This window comes from Fomitopsis serialis, assembly GCF_022376445.1.
Source record: "Fomitopsis serialis strain Sig1Antser10 chromosome Unknown B0H18scaffold_508, whole genome shotgun sequence".
NCBI lineage: Eukaryota > Fungi > Basidiomycota > Agaricomycetes > Polyporales > Fomitopsidaceae > Fomitopsis > Fomitopsis serialis.
The window spans coordinates 1-18,101 of record NW_025955468.1 but is presented as its reverse complement, the minus strand read 5'-3'; the positions used below and the strand labels follow the sequence as shown (position 1 = coordinate 18,101).

At 54.0% G+C, this 18,101-nt stretch overlaps 5 protein-coding genes across 5 annotated transcripts; 2 read left to right on the top strand and 3 right to left on the bottom strand.

The window, feature by feature from the left end:
• Positions 1 to 7,115: 7,115 nt before the first annotated feature.
• On the top strand, positions 7,116 to 8,009 carry B0H18DRAFT_896253 (uncharacterized protein; the record flags this gene model as incomplete). The annotated part of the gene is made up of 4 exons (XM_048041416.1): positions 7,116 to 7,304; positions 7,356 to 7,517; positions 7,598 to 7,753; positions 7,806 to 8,009. Coding segments are annotated over 4 exons (711 nt in total), but the record flags the coding sequence as incomplete, so codon positions are not given.
• A 1,555-nt stretch (positions 8,010 to 9,564) lies between these two features.
• Positions 9,565 to 10,285, bottom strand: B0H18DRAFT_845642 (uncharacterized protein; the record flags this gene model as incomplete). Its single annotated transcript, XM_048039548.1, has 2 exons — positions 9,565 to 9,748; positions 10,194 to 10,285. Coding segments are annotated over 2 exons (276 nt in total), but the record flags the coding sequence as incomplete, so codon positions are not given.
• A 2,536-nt stretch (positions 10,286 to 12,821) lies between these two features.
• B0H18DRAFT_1219465 (S-adenosyl-L-methionine-dependent methyltransferase) lies at positions 12,822 to 14,611 on the bottom strand (the record flags this gene model as incomplete). Its single annotated transcript, XM_048036715.1, has 6 exons — positions 12,822 to 13,325; positions 13,378 to 13,585; positions 13,639 to 13,695; positions 13,755 to 14,005; positions 14,057 to 14,183; positions 14,239 to 14,611. 6 exons carry the CDS (start codon positions 14,609 to 14,611, stop codon positions 12,995 to 12,997), a joined length of 1,347 nt encoding a protein of 448 aa, XP_047884476.1. The 3' UTR covers positions 12,822 to 12,994.
• A 1,424-nt stretch (positions 14,612 to 16,035) lies between these two features.
• Positions 16,036 to 16,642, top strand: B0H18DRAFT_1071488 (uncharacterized protein). The gene is made up of 3 exons (XM_048031214.1): positions 16,036 to 16,307; positions 16,358 to 16,486; positions 16,557 to 16,642. Exons 2-3 carry the CDS (start codon positions 16,359 to 16,361, stop codon positions 16,633 to 16,635), a joined length of 207 nt encoding a protein of 68 aa, XP_047884475.1. The 5' UTR covers positions 16,036 to 16,307; position 16,358; the 3' UTR covers positions 16,636 to 16,642.
• Positions 16,643 to 17,952, bottom strand: B0H18DRAFT_1071485 (maintenance of mitochondrial structure and function-domain-containing protein). Its single transcript, XM_048031213.1, has 6 exons — positions 17,827 to 17,952; positions 17,554 to 17,681; positions 17,493 to 17,527; positions 17,362 to 17,443; positions 16,965 to 17,309; positions 16,643 to 16,908 (listed from the first exon to the last, which is right to left on the bottom strand). Exons 1-6 carry the CDS (start codon positions 17,900 to 17,902, stop codon positions 16,720 to 16,722), a joined length of 855 nt encoding a protein of 284 aa, XP_047884474.1. The 5' UTR covers positions 17,903 to 17,952; the 3' UTR covers positions 16,643 to 16,719.
• Positions 17,953 to 18,101: the final 149 nt, after the last annotated feature.

The window sequence follows — 18,101 nt, the reverse complement described above, 5'->3', positions numbered from 1 at the left end:
GGCATCGTATTGGTGTGCGACGGATGGTGGTACCCGTACCCGTCGGTCGTATCTGTACGCATCAGTCGTACCCGCACGCATCGGCCGTATCCGTACGCACCGGTGCGTGGTTGCTGGGGCTGGTCAAGCCGCATCGTATTGGTGTGCGACGGATGGTGGTACCCGTACCCGTCGGTCGTATCTGTACGCATCAGTCGTACACGCACGCATCGGCCGTATCCGTACGCACCGGTGCGTGGTTGCTGGGGCTGGTCAAGCCCGGCATCGTATTGGTGTGCGACGGATGGTGGTATCCGTACCCGTCGGTCGTATCTGTACGCATCAGTCGTACCCGCACGCATCGGCCGTATCCGTACGCACCGGTGCGTGGTTGCTGGGGTGGTCAAGCCCGGCATCGTATTGGTGTGCGACGGATGGTGGTATCCGTACCCGTCGGTCGTATCTGTCCGCATCGGCCGTACCCGCACGCATCGGCCGTATCCGTTGACGCGACCGAAAAGAACACAAAAGCCACACAAAACCCAACCGTGAGGTCGAGCAGTGGTATGCGAGGCCTCTGTGTCTATGAGATGTACGGGGGACTGTACAGTGGTCTAGGTAAGAAGGAGGAGGACGGACAAGACTCCGAACGACGTGGGAGAGCTTCGAAGATGTTGAAGACTGTTCGAAGACGAGGGCTAAGCCTCGAAGGTAGGAGGGGGAGTTTCGACAGACGTGTCGAACGAACAGTGACAAGGAAGGCGAGCGACGGCAGGAGAAGAAGTGTAGAGCCTCTCGGGACAACTACGAGCTGGCGAACGTACTGACTGACTGGCGAACTTGCTGACTTCGAACGTACTGACTGACTGGCGAACTTGCTGACTTCGAACGTACTGGCTGACTGACGAACCTCGCCGGTGCGAGGTGAGATTGAGAGGGTAAGGGGGTCTCTGGGATTCGAAGGGAACCAGTCCAGAGTATATACAGGGAAACACGGCTATTACCACTACGGAGCTCCGACGGCCCCAAACATCCGGCTATGGCTTCTAACACGTGACAACTGCTCTCGGGCTCGCTAACCAGTGGTCCGAAGGCCGACCGGCTATCACATGACACCGGAAACCGAGACCACTCGTCGAGGATGTGAGACGACCTGCAAGGACTCACTGGACATCCTGTAGCATCCTATGGTCTCGCAGGAGATCTTCTAACACCGTAGCACGTCTTCTAACATGTTCGAGTGTCTTCTAACACATAGTGCATCTTCGAGTGACCTCCGTGCTCTGGGGTTGTCTAGATAGGTGGGTAGGTGCTCCTATAGCGTCACTGAGGTGCCGGAAGGTCGTGGATAGTCTTCCAAGGTGAGCCAGGGTTGGCTACGAACTTCGAAATCTTCGAACAGTTGTAGTGGATCTTCTAAGAGCTTCGGAGCATCGTAGAGGCCTAGATTGCATTTTCGGGGCTTAGATAGCCTAGAGGCGTATCATCTCCCCTTACTGAAATCCTGACCGTCCTCGGTCAGCGGGTATAGCAGATGAAGGGTGCTTGTTTCGTAGAGGACCACCGGGGTCGGTAGAAGGCGAGGGATGGTTGAAAATGGAGGTAGGACGTGAACTAAGGATTGCTTGGGTGGTATCGTCGCCCCCTATGGCGGGAACAGGTCGTCTAGCACCATAGAAGACCCTAGCTGTCTTCGTGCAAAACACTGTCTGCATCCAGCTTGTCGAATGCATCTTCGAAGTGTTCGGAGGCTCCTAGGGACATCGTAGACTCCTTCTCCTTCTCTCTAGCCAGCGGTACACTGCGAGGTCTCGTCTTTGCATTGGGTGACTGCCTGACTGACATGTTCGGAGCTTGCTCTAGGTCGTCTCGAAGGAAGTCGAGGTCCCTGACTGTCTCGTAACGCTCAGGCTCGACCCCGAGGTGCAGCGGGCATCTTTGCAAGGTATTCACTCTACGAACGATTAGGTTTGTTGGGTCTGGGGCCATGTCGGGTGGTAGGACTAGGTACGTGTCTTCGAACGTTCGGAGTTGTTGTTCATGCACTCCACGTCGATCCCATGGCCATAGATTGTCTCCAAAAGCGAAAAACAGTGCGGCAGTGACGAACAGCACCACACACATGTAGAAGACTCTCGACACGTGTTTGGGTGGACCTGCTGGTTGCGAGAGCAATAGGGTATGTTCGACGTCTTCGAGGTGTGGGTCTAGCTTTCGAGGCGTGTCTGGTGATGGTACTACCAAGTGGTCGTGGTGATCCTCCCCCTTACTGAAATTGTGACCGTCCTCGGTCAGCGCAGAGATAGATACAAGAGACGGGCGGGGCGGGGAGGGAAGCATGGGCTGCTCGTCATGCTCGGGCAACATAGTAGCCAGTGGAGGTGACAGGCCATCCATCGTAGGAGTGTTCGAAGATTTTGGCGGTAGCACAGCGCACGGTAACTTCGAAGACGTAGGAGCAGAGTCTGGCAACATCGAAGGAGTGGGGGTAGACATCATAGGAGGATCCAAAGGCGTCGTAGTTGCAGAAAGATAGTCCGAACTTTTCGGAGCGTAAGCATAAGCATCCAATGATTTCGGAGGCATAGCAGGAAGGTCGGAAGGTTCCGGAGATGGGAGGGGACAGTTCGACGATTCTAGAAATGGCATAAGAGGCTTCGAAGATTTCGTAGACCTGGGATGGTGGTCTGACAATCTCAGAGATGTAGCTCGAAAGTTCGAAGATTCTTGAGACGTAGGAGCGTGGTGTTGCAATTCTGAAGGGATAGAAGGGGTGTCAAACGTCGTAGGAGTGTTCAAGGATTCCATCAGCGTAGAGAGATTGTTCGAAGACATCTGTTGATAGTCCAAAAATCTCGGAGACATGGCTTGACCGTTCGAAGATTTCGGAGACGTAGGGCATGATCTGGCCATTTCGGAGAGATAGGCGGAGTGTCCAATGTCGTAGGAGCACTCAAAGATTCCGTCGACGTGGGGAGATCACCGTTCAAAGGCTTCAAAGACATAGGTCGATAGTCCGAACATTTCGGAGGTGCAGGTTGGTCATCTGACAATCTCGGAGACGTAGGTCGACTGTCCGAAGATTTCGAAGATGTAGGTCGTATGTCTGAAGACTTCGAAGACGTAGGAGTCTCTTCTAACGTAAGGCTGCCCTCCGGAAGGTCCCCTAACACGGTGACAGCTGGGGAAGTGTCTTCGATCATAAGGCTGTAGTTCGAAAGTGGTTCCATAGCTGCAGTGTTTGTAGACGCCTGGTTCGTCTTGCGCTCCGCCGTCCGAGGCGTCAGTGCTGCCCAGTATCGGTCGCGAAGGTACGAAGGCAATTTTCGAAGCTCCTCAGATGTCAATGGTACACACGGAGTGTTCAATGAGGACTCGACAGCCAGTTCGGCAAGCTGGGGCGGGGGCTGTGCTATAAAGAAGCTGGCTCGGCTCTGTCGCTTCGTGGGAGATGCTTCGAAATTTCGAGGGCTCGCTTCGAACTTCGTAGGGTCGCTTCGAAACGTTGGGTGGGAGGAGGTGCGTAGGTCATGTCTCGAACATTTGCAGATGGGAAAGCGGGACTCTCGGTGTCGATGGTAGGTCGGACGACTGGCGCAGGCGCTAGGGTACTTGGTCTGTCTTCGAACATGACAGGCAGTTTGGGGCTCGCTCCGAAAACTTCGAACACGTCATGGGTAGTAGTGGTTGATCAGCCAGGTGGGTGTTCGAGCGTAGGGGATGCTTCTCGATGACAACTCGGTCGACAACGGTCTGCTTATGCTGTTCCCGAGCATAGATCTCCGTCAACCGTGATAGCTGGGCGTCCATGCAGGCTAGCATCTCTCCAATGTCGAGGGCATGCGTAGGGATAGGCGGACTCTTGACTGCTTCATAGAGCAACTGCATGGCTGTAGCGCCTTGCATAGCACTGCCTGAACCACTCGAAGACGACGAACTGAGTCCTAACTTGCTCGAACGACGTGCATGTTCGTAGATAGCGTCTCGGAGGGTCTCCTGTCTCGGCGACTCATGAAGCGGTTGTCGAACGAGACGATCTTGCCATCGGGGTTCCGTCGACACAGGCCCTTCTTCCTGTCTTCTTCGAACATCTCGCAGTCACCGATCCAACATCCCGAACGTCCGCAATAGAAGCACCGAGGGCTGTCACGACTGTTCGAGAATTCAGCTGACCGGCTGTGAGACTGCTGGGCCTCGAGGGTCTTGATCAGCATCTGTAGCAATGGTAGGAGGTCTTCGAACTTCGTGGTCACAGGTGGGGATGGCAGGATAGACGCAGCGGGTGTGGTGTAGGCATAGGGGGACTAGCTTGCCGAAAGGTCGAAGCTGGTGTAGGACCATCTAACACCCACTGTGCTGACTCGTAGATCTCTGCGAACGTCCAGGGCTTCCTTCGAGAGCGGTCAGGGTTCCGCATGAACAGGCGCTGCTCGATGGGACCCCAGAGCGTATTCGGAAAGCCTTGCTGGAACTTCCGATCTTGTTCGAGTGTCGAAAGCGAACCTCGAGCGATCAGGTACTCCGAAATCATGTAGAAGTCGCGGTAGTAGGCAGCGAGGTGGAGGGCATTGGTCATCCCGAGTTCTATGCGATCATGGACGACTGTGTCGAGATCAGCGAGCGAGTACTTGTGCTCGTCATCAGCTCCAGGATAGAGTGCTCGTAGGGCGGTCACGAACTCCTCGTAGGGCTTCGTAGCATCCTTGAATGTTGGCTGCATCATCCATAGGTCGGAGACGCGGATATGAGGGTAGCGAACTGCCCATGACTTCTTGTCGGAGTCGTCGGTAACTCGGCATCGTGCGAAGTGTGTTTCAAGGTCTTGGAAAAAGCGGTTGAATGAGAAAGGTTCTGACTCGTCAAAGACAGGTGCAGTGGAGTGTCCGCGTGCAGGCATTGAAGCCGCCTTCGAGGCTGGTGCTCCTGCGTCGGTCATATTCGGACTCAGCTTCGAAGTGTTAGAAGGAGTTGGCGAAGCGATAGAAGGGATTGTTGAAATGTTCGAAGGTATTGTCGAAGTGTTCGAAGGGTTAGGGGTGTCGACGGTCGAAGTCCGTCGCGGTGCGGACTGCTCTGGTCCTGGAGGGACTGACGACACTCTACGACTGGTGGGTATGGGTAGACGTGAGGTGGAAGATCCTCTACGCGTGGTGACTGTGGCTGAGGTGGGTTCCTCTCCTTCGAGAGGTGGTGATGGTGTTAGAAGCGGTAGAGGGGATCCGAAGACTAGTGCCTCTAAGTCGTCTGCAAGCAAGAGTCTTCGAGCACGTCTGGAATGGGATGGGGTAGTAGGCACTTGGTCTCGAACGGAGCGTTCCGGATCGTCGTGATCGGGGACAAGCTCGACGTTTTCGGGCGAAGAGGGGATAGTCGAAGGTCCTGGGAGAGGGTTGCTATGCCTGCGAAAGGCGGCGGCTGATCGGGGACCTAGTCTACTGTCGATAGCGAGTGCGAGGAGAGGACTTTCGTAGTCTCGGTAGTCTTCAGGGTTGACTTCGAAGTTCCGACGCGGCGGAATCTTGCTCTATATCCCCCTCGCGGTGGGCTCCAAGATGACGCGACCGAAAAGAACACAAAAGCCACACAAAAACCCAACCGTGAGGTCGAGCAGTGGTATGCGAGGCCTCTGAGTCTATGAGATGTACGGGGGACTGTACAGTGGTCTAGGTAAGAAGGAGGAGGACGGACAAGACTCCGAACGACGTGGGAGAGCTTCGAAGATGTCGAAGACTGTTCGAAGACGAGGGCTAAGCCTCGGAGGTAGGAGGGAGGGTTTCGGCAGACGTGTCGAACGAACGGTGACAAGAGAGGCGAGCGACGGCAGGAGAAGAAGTGTAGAGCCTCTCGGGGCAACTACGAGCTGGCAAACGTACTGGCGAACTGACTGACTGACTTCGAACGTACTGACTGACTGGCGAACTTGCTGACTTTCGAACGTACTGACTGGCTGACGAACCTCGCCGACGCGAGGTGAGATTGAGAGGGTAAGGGGGTCTCTGAGATTCGAAGGGAACCAGTCCCAGAGTATATACAGGGAAACACGGCTATTACCACTACGGAGCTCCGACGGCCCCAAACATCCGGCTATGGCTTCTAACACGTGACAACTGCTCTCGGGCTCGCTAACCAGTGGTCCGAAGGCCGACCGGCTATCACATGACGCCGGAAACCGAGACCACTCGTCGAGGATGTGAGACGACCTGCAAGGACTCACTGGACATCCTGTAGCATCCTATGGTCTCGCAGGAGATCTTCTAACACCGTAGCACGTCTTCTAACATGTTCGAGTGTCTTCTAACACATAGTGTATCTTCGAGTGACCTGCGTGCTCTGGGGTCGTCTAGATAGGTGGGTAGGTGCTCCTATAGCGTCACTGAGGTGCCGGAAGGTCGCGGATAGTCTTCTAAGGTGAGCCAGGGTTGGCTACGAACTTCGAAATCTTCGAACAGTTGTAGTGGATCTTCTAAGAGCTTCGGAGCATCGTAGAGGCCTAGATTGTGTTTTCGGGGCTTAGATAGCCTAGAGGCGTATCAACGGCTTCGACACTGAAGCCTGTGCCGTTCCGGACGCTGGTACAGCGAAGGACGAAGGTTCCGCCTGCGCCTGTCCCTCGGCGTTTTGAGCCTTCTCATTCTCCGAGCCCTCCGGTAGTTGTTCCTATCCAGCTTCACAATGTTCGTCCAAGTGCTGGTGAGTCATTGTCCCAATGTTCTTGATCTTCTGGTGGCCTACAGTCGAACATAGGGCAATCACACACCCCCAGCCAGGCTCGCTCGACTCGGACCGAGGCCTTGCCTCAGGATCAGTACTCAAGCGACGAGGACGAGTTTGTTGACGAAGCTAACAACGTGCAGGAGGCTTTGCTCAATGCCGAACAAGATGCTGGAGATCATGGGTCATCGTCCGACCTCAACGAGGGTGGACAGGTTGGGAACCACTCTGCTGACGAGATCAGTGGAGATGAGGGTCCCGAGGTTGACTCTGCTGATGGTCATGATGACGATGATGGCCCTACCACCGGTGTGTACAATTTAGCCTAAGTTGTCACTGCATGACTCAGTCTGCACTTCGTTTTAGTTGACGTGGATGCTCCACGTGCTCGGCCTGTCAATGCAGGCAACAGTGGTCGCCCTCGTGCACGGGATTACGATGAAGAAGTCCAGGAGATTCTGGGACTCGCAACGAAGATCTACAGGTGCCAGATCTCGGCTGTCAACCCGTACCCGGACCATGCATTGGAAGTACAGTGGGCGCAGTTTGCGTGGGGTGAAGCTTGCAAGCAACTCGACGTCAATGTAGCTGCGACTCCGGTTATCGTCAAGATTGTTTGTCTTTCTCCTAGTATCATGTGATTGACCTACTAACATTCTCAACAGATCACAAAGCGTACATCGCAAGTCCGCGGTGAGCTCAAAGGGAAGATCAAACCTCTTGTCGAGAGTTTGTATGGTTTCGAGGGTGGGTCTGCTAGGACGACCATCATCCAGAATCGCGAGCGCGCCGAGAACCTGAAGGACGACTACGCCTTTGTTTACAAGGTATTTCATTCACTCCTTGACTTGATTCTCCGGGACGTGACTCATCTCACTTCCTGCTGAAGGAACCGGCACTGGGCGAGCTATCCCGCACGCTGCGCAAGGGCATGTATGAGCACCCCATCATCCAGAAGGCCATCAATGCAATGTGGTTCGTCAACAAGCATGATGAAGGCGTACGACTCTACCCATACTTCAACCCCATCTCTATCGAGACGTTTGCCTTCGTACTCGCTGCGGTGCGTGTTGCTAGGCAATGGCATTGTAGCTTGTTACTGATACTAAACCCAGATCGAATGTGGCATCGACGAATGGGGAACAGGCACTCGTACTGAGGTCCACTTCACGGCTGACGATTACAGACCTGTGTACGAAACACACAAGGCCAGTTTAGAGGCTTTTGATACCTTCAGTGACGACGCACATCGTGTGTTACTCAAGATTCGTACGAAACTTCATAACGAAGCACGGTATAGTATCTTTTACCATCATTAACGCAATCAGAACTGATCTGTGATGTTACAGCTTCCATTCCGGGGCCGAGAGTCTCGAAACGGGCGAACCGAAGGTTCTGACTCGCAGCGCCATACATCGCGCGATTCAGTTGGCCTTGGAGGCTACTGTCGATGAAGCCGAATCGGGAGCCACTGCAGGACCATCGCATTAGGTCTACTGGCGAACTCCACGGTCCCGCAGGCAGTGTCGTTTGCAGACCAGCATACCCTTGTTCAGGTTATTGCTCTTCTAGTGTATATGCATCTTAGTACTCGCTCCCGAACTCTGCGTTCGCACGATACCCAATGTGCTTGTCATCGCCTCAATTCGTATGCTACGACTCACTGTCTAATACTGTCGCTCATTACCAATACATTTTTTTCTAATGTCTGACAAGGAGCAACAAAATATGCATCAGTGAATTGCGTGTACCAGCGACGAGCAATACATAATTGCTTTCAATCTATAGCACTACAGTCTGATATAAGGGTTACGTAGATGACTGTGTCGTGAAGCTACAGCTTGCTATACAGTATTATATCTGTAGTCCTACAGATATATTGTACTATAGTACTCGCTGACAAGCTACAGTCAGCTCTGTATAGGGGGGTGTGTAAATGAGATATGGCGGCTATCCATGCTCCCTAGGGCTACATCGCATATGTCTTTTTTCCTGATGTCATGATGTCCATTTCGGTCTAACCATCGCCCATAACCACGTTGCCTGTTATCATCATTGTCCAGCGGCACGCGTAGTCACGGACATGTCACGCCGCAGGCCCGAGCCATCACTTACCGGAAAAGGCAACTGTGGCTCCCTGCTGCCGCCGGGGCGAGTTTCGGTACGGCGTCGTGTCGCGGTATGGTGCGTCGCGCGTCGCGGTTTGGTGTGTCGCGGCGCGTCGCGTCGTGTCATGGCATGGCGTGGCGCGTCATGTCACGGTACGGCGCGTCACGTCATGTCATGGCACGGTACGGTGTGGCGTGGCGTGTCACGGTACGGCATGTCATGGCACGGCATGGCACGGCGCGGCGTGTCATGGCATGGTACGGTACGGTATGGTACGGTACGGCGTGTCATGGCACGGTACGGTACGGTATGGCACGGTACGGCGTGTCATGGCACGGTACGGCGCGTCGTGTCATGGCACGGTACGGCGCGTCGTGTCATGGCACGGTACGGCGCGTCGTGTCATGGCACGGTACGGTGCGTCATGGCATGGCACGGCGCATCGTGTCACGGTATGGCACGGCACGGCGCGTCGTGTCACGGTATGGCATGGCATGGCACGGCGCGGTATGGTACGGCGTGCCGTCACTGCCGTGTCATGGCACAGTGCGAGCATGGTGCTTATGTCATGCCACTGAAGTAAATTGTACCCTACATACATTATTGAGGCTCAGGCTGTACCTAACACCAATACAATACCTGTTCAACTCAAGCTGTCGCAGTACAATGCAAGAATAATTTGATTGTAAAAAAACGACATGAGCGAACTATAAGTATGTACCATTATCCATACCATCATGCCATGACACGGCACGCTGTACCGTACCGCGCTGTGCCATGCCATGCCATACCGTGACACAACGCGCCGTGCCGTGCCATACCGTGACATGACGCGCCATGCCATGCCGTCCCACGCCATGCTGTGCCATGCCATGACACGCCGTACCGTGCCATACCGTATCGTAGCGGCGCAAGCGCCGATCCCCGACTCCTGCATGGCACACAGCTACTCAGCCTGCCACAGCGGCACCATAGTATATAATGTATGTATTGTAATATTGTATCATCGGAGACTCAATTGGAAGCCCTCAGGCCTCAGGCCCGCGGCGGCTTCGCCGCCCGGGCGTCTCGGGCTTCCACGACTCAGTATGTATCACAGTACATAAGTATGTGGGTGCAGGCTATCAAAAATGAGAGAAACTTTCCTGAATTTGGGAGGAGTCATTTGATGGTCAGAGATCCAGGCGTCCAGACACAGCCAGATGCACGGAAGGATCCAACTGCCTCGAGCTGCCTCGTAGGACACTCGAGCATTGCTGCGATACCGTTCATGGGAATTGTAAGTCACGTGTTTCCCACGGAGGGAGCGGCATCGCCGGCTGCGAACGACTTATGGTGGACAAAGCCCTCCTCTCTCCCTCCGGTCGGAGTCGGGGACCGTACCGTGCCATGACACGCCACGCCACGCCGTGCCGTGCCATGACACACCGTACCGTGACATGCCACACCACACCGTACCGTGACATGACGCGCCGTGCCATGCCATGACACGACGCGATGTGCCGCGACACACTGTACCGCGACGCGACGCTACACACCGTACCGCGACGCGACGCGATGCACCATACCGCGACGCACACCGTACCGCGACTCGCCGCGGCGGCAGGGAGCCAAAGTTACCTTTTACGGTAAGTAGCAGCTCGGGCCTGCGGCGTGACATGTCCGTGACCGCGCATGACACTGGACAATGGAAAACAAGCAACGTGGTTAGGATGATGGGTAGACGGAAATGGAAATCATTGTCACAGTGGCCAGAGATATTCTAAACATCCCTCACCATATCCCGGCCTGCGATACTATGTGGGGGAAATTCAAAGTATTCCATCTCGGGATACTTTGAGCATCCAGACTTTCCATATCTCCGATCACAATATCCCCGAACGGAATATTCAAAATATTTAATTGGATATCCCGTACCATATCCCGTGTTCAGATACCATGTCAGGTTTGTTGTGTCTACAGACTCCTTCCTCAGCCTCACCACACGTGCACCGCTCGGCCCGGGACTTCCGAACAAGGGCTCACGACTCTCACCACAAGTCGTGAGCCCTTGTTCGGAAGTCCCGGGCCGAGCGGTGCACGTGTGGTGAGGCTGAGGAAGGAGTCTGCTTGCTCTAGCGAGCAAGGGACTTCGATGGGAAGACGTAGCCTATGCCGTTGTAGGAGCGCAAGGCGGCGTACGCGTATATCCTGGCCATGATGATCAAAGTTCATCGAACTATGTACGGTCCAAGTCCGACGCCTTCAAGTTGCCTTCAAGTTGAGAGCACGGCCGTGCACCCTCTGTTCAGCTCTTGAGTCTTTAGCGACGTGAAACTAGGTCGTTGAGAAATGACGGCCTCCGCGGGAAACCTGACTGACAGGCTAGCTACTGTCGATACTCGAGACGGATGCGTTGAGTCACCATTTACATTACAAGCATGCGTGTGTACTGACTATCGTTGATTAATGGAGGTTGACGCACACTTCATACGTTGCATACCTCCAGCGACACGCTGTCATTTCGTGTAGCTGAAGCTCTTCGAGCCAGCAAAATTAACTTTGGAACCGAGCCCTGTCAGTACTCAACAAATCTCAAGGGCCGCTTACCGTTGGTGTCCTTGCCTCCGAACTGGCGGAATAGGTCCCACCATACGTCTCAAGGGGACAGGGACAGCGAAGCCGCGTCATGACGTGAGTCACCCACCGATACCCCGAGGCAGGTCGAAATGGCGCCCATACCTGATAGTTTCGCGTTCAAGGTCAAGGGTGTATCTGTCCAACGAAAAAATCTGACGAGATTTCAGGGACGAGAGTTTGAGAAAATATAATTGTCCCTTCACTAAGCCCAACAGTGGAAGACACTGTCACGGCGCCGACACGGTTGCTGGCTCGGACTAGCCGTTCTACTGACTTGCAATAATATCCGACGATCAGAGAACATCGGGCCTTACAACGCACTCTGTAAGACAACTCACCAATTCATCTGAATCGTCACCCCGAGTTGACAAGAACCATTATCCGACTGGCAGAACCCTGTCTTGCCATTCCCAAGCGACTCCTGTCGGCGTGGCACTGCCTGCTTCAAGTATCCGAATCCTCAGACCTGTGGGACTAGGCTGGGAACCGTTGTATATGATATCCAGAGCCAGCTCTCATAGCGCGGAATCGGTGAATTCTGTGGCCCAGGCGACCTACAGCTTCTCCTGCGGACTGACGCTGTGGTGCTGCGAGCTCCCAGGCCATGCCAAAATTGAAGTCGCATCAACGGGCTGGTAGGGCGTCGCCGTTGATTCAGCTTCTTCGCGGACATAATCCCGGGTTGCAGATCACGTTCTCCAGGGGGTCGGGAAACCTATCCGAACGTGAGCCACACATCACGGAGACTCGCCTGCATGGAGAAGGCGGCGAGCTAGCGCGAGTAGATTCTCGTATTTCGCCGAAACTGCTCCGACACTGGGCATTGCGTGGATGACACCACGAGCATCCATCGCATCCTCTCGTCAAAGGGCACCACACTCCTTTCTAGCGGCATGGCCTTAGACACCACTGCCTTGCATACAAAAGCGACGTCCTTACATCAAATTTGCGATGGGATGTGCCGTGCTATCCTCTTGGACAAGCCCTAGTGTTGAGATGGAGGCGCTTGAAGTGTACACGGAAACATTTAATCATACCGTCAGGGCCATCCGTAAACTCACTGATTGGCAGGTCTGGATGCTTACCAGATATCATTCGCTTACGACCAGCTGACGAATTCCTGACCGAGGACGCGGAGACCCTTTTAATCTTGGTGAGCGCGTCAGAGCAGCACTGGGCGATTTTCGATGTGGCATCTCACTAAAAACAGACACTGAAGAGGCTCACCCATTAGCTCACTATGTAGGCCGCCGGAGAGGTCGACGCGAACCTTGTTCAGGGAACGCGCCCAAACTCAATGCACTGGCGGACAAAATTCGCGTCAGCGACGTTGACGAGGCCGCCTTGCGATCCCCATAGGACCTTGGGGCACAGATACGCGGATAGCCTCTATTTGAGTTATTGGCAGTAACGATGACATTTCTGTGAAAGAAGAATCGCATCATCTCCATCATGTCGAACACGTATCCCACACCCCGTACCCAGGTGCGCTCCTTTCTCTAGTACGCGCTCTGCAAATACGTTGAAAAACCCACCCATACCCCAGTATGCGGCGATTAAGTGGAAAAGAAACACCCTAGGGCAACCTCATCTCCGTGATGGATAGGATGCTACGACATTCCCAGATCTTCACTACCCTGAGACCGGCTCGCGCAGCAAGCGCGCTGAGCTGCTCGGGGGTACGTTCGGTGCCATTGAATAAGGCGAGCATAGCTAAATCTTGCATGTTCTTGAAGACGCTAGCACAGCCGTAATTCGCAGGGAGAGGGGTAGGAGCACTCTTCAGAAGGGGGGACCCCACCGTCGTGTGCATGACCATGTCAGCGACCAGGATGCGGGAATTTGCGCTCATAGCATCGCGCAACCGCTTGAGGATAGTGACGCAGACGTCGTCTGGCCAGTCGTGTCTACGAGGTTTGGTGAGTGACCCGTCTATTTGAATTTGTACCGGCCGCTTACAAGATGTAGCGGAGAAAATAGACTTCGGCGCCTTTGATAGGCTGCTCTTGGAAGAAATCTTGAGCTTGCAGGCTAACACGCCCGTCTTGAATTGCGCTAGGCATCTTGGACATCCATAGCGCTTGCCCCTGCTCGATTACCGGCCCCCTGTCTTCCACGACGAACCGCAACTGCGGGAACTGCGCCGCTAGCTCCATAGCCATGCTACCTAAATTGCCGACTAAGTCGGTGTGCAATCAGAGCATCATTCGCCAGACCTACCCACACCTCCACCCACGTCCACCACTGTCGCCGAACCCAGAGCGGCCCAAGGATAGTCTGTAGCAATGGGCTTTGTGAGCGACTCAGGTTGATCGCAATGAACGCAAACAACGAACCAGAACTGATGGAAGAAGAGACAATTTGTCCAGTAGCCATCATAGCCATGGAAAATGTCTTGTGAAGAGGGCGCGGCTGTACAGTCCCATCTGGCTGTTCAACGCCTTGTTCACACCACTCCCAGAAAGTCAAATCTGTGCCCACGGCTTCTTGGAAAGCAGACTGATTGGGCGCTGTCGCTCGAGACTTCACGGGATCCATTAGCACGGAGGGAAGCTTGTCCATTGATTTCATGTATACGCCGAAGCCGCTATGTCATGCCTTCAGATAAGCCATGTTACCAATGAGCATGGCGACTTACTTCATCAATAGTAAAGACTGCGCTGGCTCATTCCGCACCAGTACGAGGCTTGTGCGAGTGTTCGCGAAGTGATCACTCTTGACTTCCGAAAGTACGTGGCTAGTGCATAGCAAACGGAGAACGCGTGCTAATGCAACAAATCATAGTGAGCAGTGCGCGACGAGTCCAAGGACATGACTCACCTAGCTTCATGTCATCGATCTCTGTCCGTCGACTGAGTTCGTATATCAGCATCCCTTCGCCAGGCGCCATTTCAGCAAGGATGTCCGGAATTCGTGCGGCGACCAGTATGTAAAGGGCCTCCATGAGAGACAATGCCCCATGCGACAGCTCTTCTAGTCGATTGAGGGGATCCCCCACCATGTCGGCACACATACCACAAGCACCACGTATGACGCGACGAGCATCATACAGCTCTTGCGACGGGAGTGCATTCCCCCCTGTATTGCCATCTCTCTGTTCTTCGGCTTCCCACTCTTTGATGACTATCTCTGAAGCATCAGTGAGTAGGCCAATAAGGGAACGCAACTGCTGCGCCTTCTCCGAGGCAGACATGGTAACCGGGGCGAAGTTGAGGCAATGACCCAACTGCTCTTTCATATCTACGCAGGGTATAAGGTTCGCCCGTACATGATGAAGGATCTCGGATGCAAAGCAGTAATGGCTCGTGGACCCCCGGGGATCGGACCCATCTCGACTAATCGTCGCCATGTTTGTAACAGCGACCATCGGACAGTGGCGTTGGAATGACGGACGCCGTGAGTATCTCTTTTTGGTCAGCAACGGAGACGCGGATGCCGTTAGACATTAGGTGCTGATAGAACATCCATTAGAGCATGGGAGAACAGAAGACGAATGGGCAGAACTCACTCACTACAGCACTTGTCATAGCACCGTTCGATAGACGACAAGCCGAAGGGACTCTGGAAGTGTGGAGCTACCGACAAGTGTATGTATTAGTTCCCGATGCTCTGATGACCGGATTCCAGCATCTCTGGCGTCCGGCATGGTTAACGGCAGATTTGGTATGGGCCGTGCGATAACAGAGCGACACTCGGGACGAAGTCCGTTCAACGGACTACAATTCACTGTGGTGAGTTCTTCGTGCGACTTGGCTGTGTCCTCGAGCCTCACTCACAGCCGAGTTGGAGCGGTATGGCTGAAACACCTAACGATTAATTGCAAATAGACATATCTGATGCCCCCTCTCACCAGAAGGCAAGAGTTGCGCATGGCCTTTCCCGTCTATGGCGCGAGTATGAGTGGAGTCTGTGGATGCGTACACTGAGACGCATGAGATTCGAATCGACGACGTGACGAGCTGCGGCTGTACAAATGCCCGTGGCTGATCCGCATCTTCTGTCAATGAATACGATCGGTCGGTCAGCATGGCAACCAGATTCATCCTACAATTGGGCCTATCGTGCTTAGTTGAAGTGAAGTTAATCCTTTCGCGCGCTTCGTTTGGCTCGCATCTCTGCGTTTATTGTTCTCAGCTGGTACTCAGTGGAAAGAAGCAATAAGGACCGAGACCTTGGAACTTCAGATATGGAGTGGGCACATGTGTGAGGGTTCCTCACCTGAGCCAGACCGGACCGTAAACGGACGAGTCGACTGTTGCCCGAGTGGACGTGTCGAAACATCGTATGTACCCCAACAGGATTGGAGGCCTTGTATCATACACTGGAGCTAACAACACGGTTCTCTCCCATGCAAATCGAGATTCCGAGGAAAGGAATCACTCACGTCGACATGAAGGGTCTGGATGCCTCTCTACCCATGGCCGAGTCCCACACATCCCTCGATGTGTGACGTACATAGATCCCTCGTGAACATACAAAGTCAGGATGAGCATTAGTCCAAGAGACGTCGATAAAGAAAGCACGTAATGTACTCACGAGTCACGAAAGCGCAGTGCCTGATAACCGTTCTGCACAATTATGCCGGCAACTACATTGACATGCACAGGCTGCACATTCACCGAGAAGCATTCAGACATGGACGCATTCCGAGCCGCGGGCCTCGTGTGAGAAAGCACAAGGATTGCTACGTGCTCATCAAGCGATTGTCGGACGCGCGCACAATTGGGCCTCCACAGGATCCGAGTGTGAGTGCCGGTGATAGGACTTGGATAGGACCCATTGAGAATCCCGATCCTTGATTAATGCAAGTGTCAAGTACCGAGTTTACGCCTCAACCTAGAAGGCACATGGTCGCGGAAACGTCGATACTCCACTCACGCAAACGCCGCCTTGTAAGTTCGCGCGCAGGCATCTAACGTTAGACGGGAAGGTTGCTTACGATGTGGCCGTACACGCGTGTTCCGGGGTCGCATCGTAGTGAACAGGGAATCGATGTGTGCCCCATAACATTTCCCATGCCCCCGTTTGCTGCTGTAGCTCGAGGACATGGTGGCCGGTGTAGCGCTGTCTATCCGGGAGACAGATATGCGCGCCTACTCTTCGTGAGCGATCAGGAAATGGGATCCACGAGTACATACCATCGTCAGACAGGAGCCAGCAAAGATCAAACCATGGGTCCCATCATGTGCATTCAACGCCATGACCAGACCTCAGTGAGACTCCAGCTTCGGGGTTCGCCTGGTGTGGAGCACGCGTGTCAGATTACTCGCATAATATACCTCAATCAGTCCAAGGTAACGTCTACAGCTCAGCCAGCAACATGGTTCCGAGGTTCTGAACCACCTGGTCACCTATAGCCTTCTCTACCTGTTCCTCTAGATGTCGCTTCGGATCCTGCTTGCCGACGTGCCGCGTCTTCAACTGGTCTGCAGTAAGAGTGGACTCCTCTTGCACCGACTTGTTATATGCGGCCGAGAGGCTCAACATGGACTACGAAGCGTCATATAGATCTGATCAGAAGATGCCAGAAGGTATGCACAACGAACCTTGATTGATTTCTCGTTGGCCTCCTTATGCCCCTTGAAGTCACGAAGCGTCAGCCCTTCGGTCCAATTGCGTTTGTGAAGGTTCATGAGCATCGATTGCTCAAGCTCTGACTTCCGATAATCAACGGCAATTGAGTAGTAGTGCCGGTTGAGCCCGTGGATGAGGGCTTGTATTGATGGTTTGTTGATGTGCCCGATGTTCGAAGTCGTCTGTCTGGGCTCTTGGCCTTGAAGGACCGTAGCGGGGTTAATGAGCCGGAAAGCATCTATCACGACCTTCCCCTTCACCGATTGAATGGGATCGACGACGACAGCGACCGACCGGGGATCTAGTTGCTCGAATGACTGCATAACTCGAATTAGCGATACGAGCAGTATAATAAAAACCCAAACGAACCTGTTGGGTGTTAATGTCGACACTAGACAACCAGCATCCGAAGCCCGGATGCGAGTGGTACCAGCCAACGACCGTCTCCGACCTGCCTACCTTCAGTCGAGCGCAACAGCGCGTAAACCGTGTTCACTCACCGCCCTGTTTGCTTCAACATATCAACCATCTTGGTCTGGAAGACATGGTCTACGGATCAACCGATACTGATGTTCCTGATTGAGGCATCGCAAAGACATCGATAACCTGAACTGTGTATTCGTCCACGAAGTCTCCGAGCATCAACCCATGACTTCCATAGGCACACCGGCGCGCCCATGCTTGAGCATCTGCGAATACATGTATCAGACCAGGTCAAAATGAAACAGCTATGTACCGCCGCACCTTGAGGAGTGCCAGTGAGGAAATGTGGATCGTCTCCCCGCTGAAACAATATGAGATTTACCCGACCGCATGAATGGCACTAGGGCGTACTTGTCCGAACAGACGCTTCTCCGCCTTGGCCACGGCCACCAGCTTGGGCCAGCATCTGCTCGAAGTCGGATTGCATGTCGAGAGTGAGAGTGAGGGCAGAGGTGAGGGTAGGTTGTAAAGGTGCAGTCAGGCCGAGTACGCGTCGCGTCCGCTGACGCGTCCAGGATGAGCACGTGCCCAACATATTGTCCAAAAACGAGCGCCTCTTGGCGCTGCCACTCGGGCGTCTAGCACTTATGTTTGAGTCGGTCTCGAATGCATTTCTCTCATTGCCG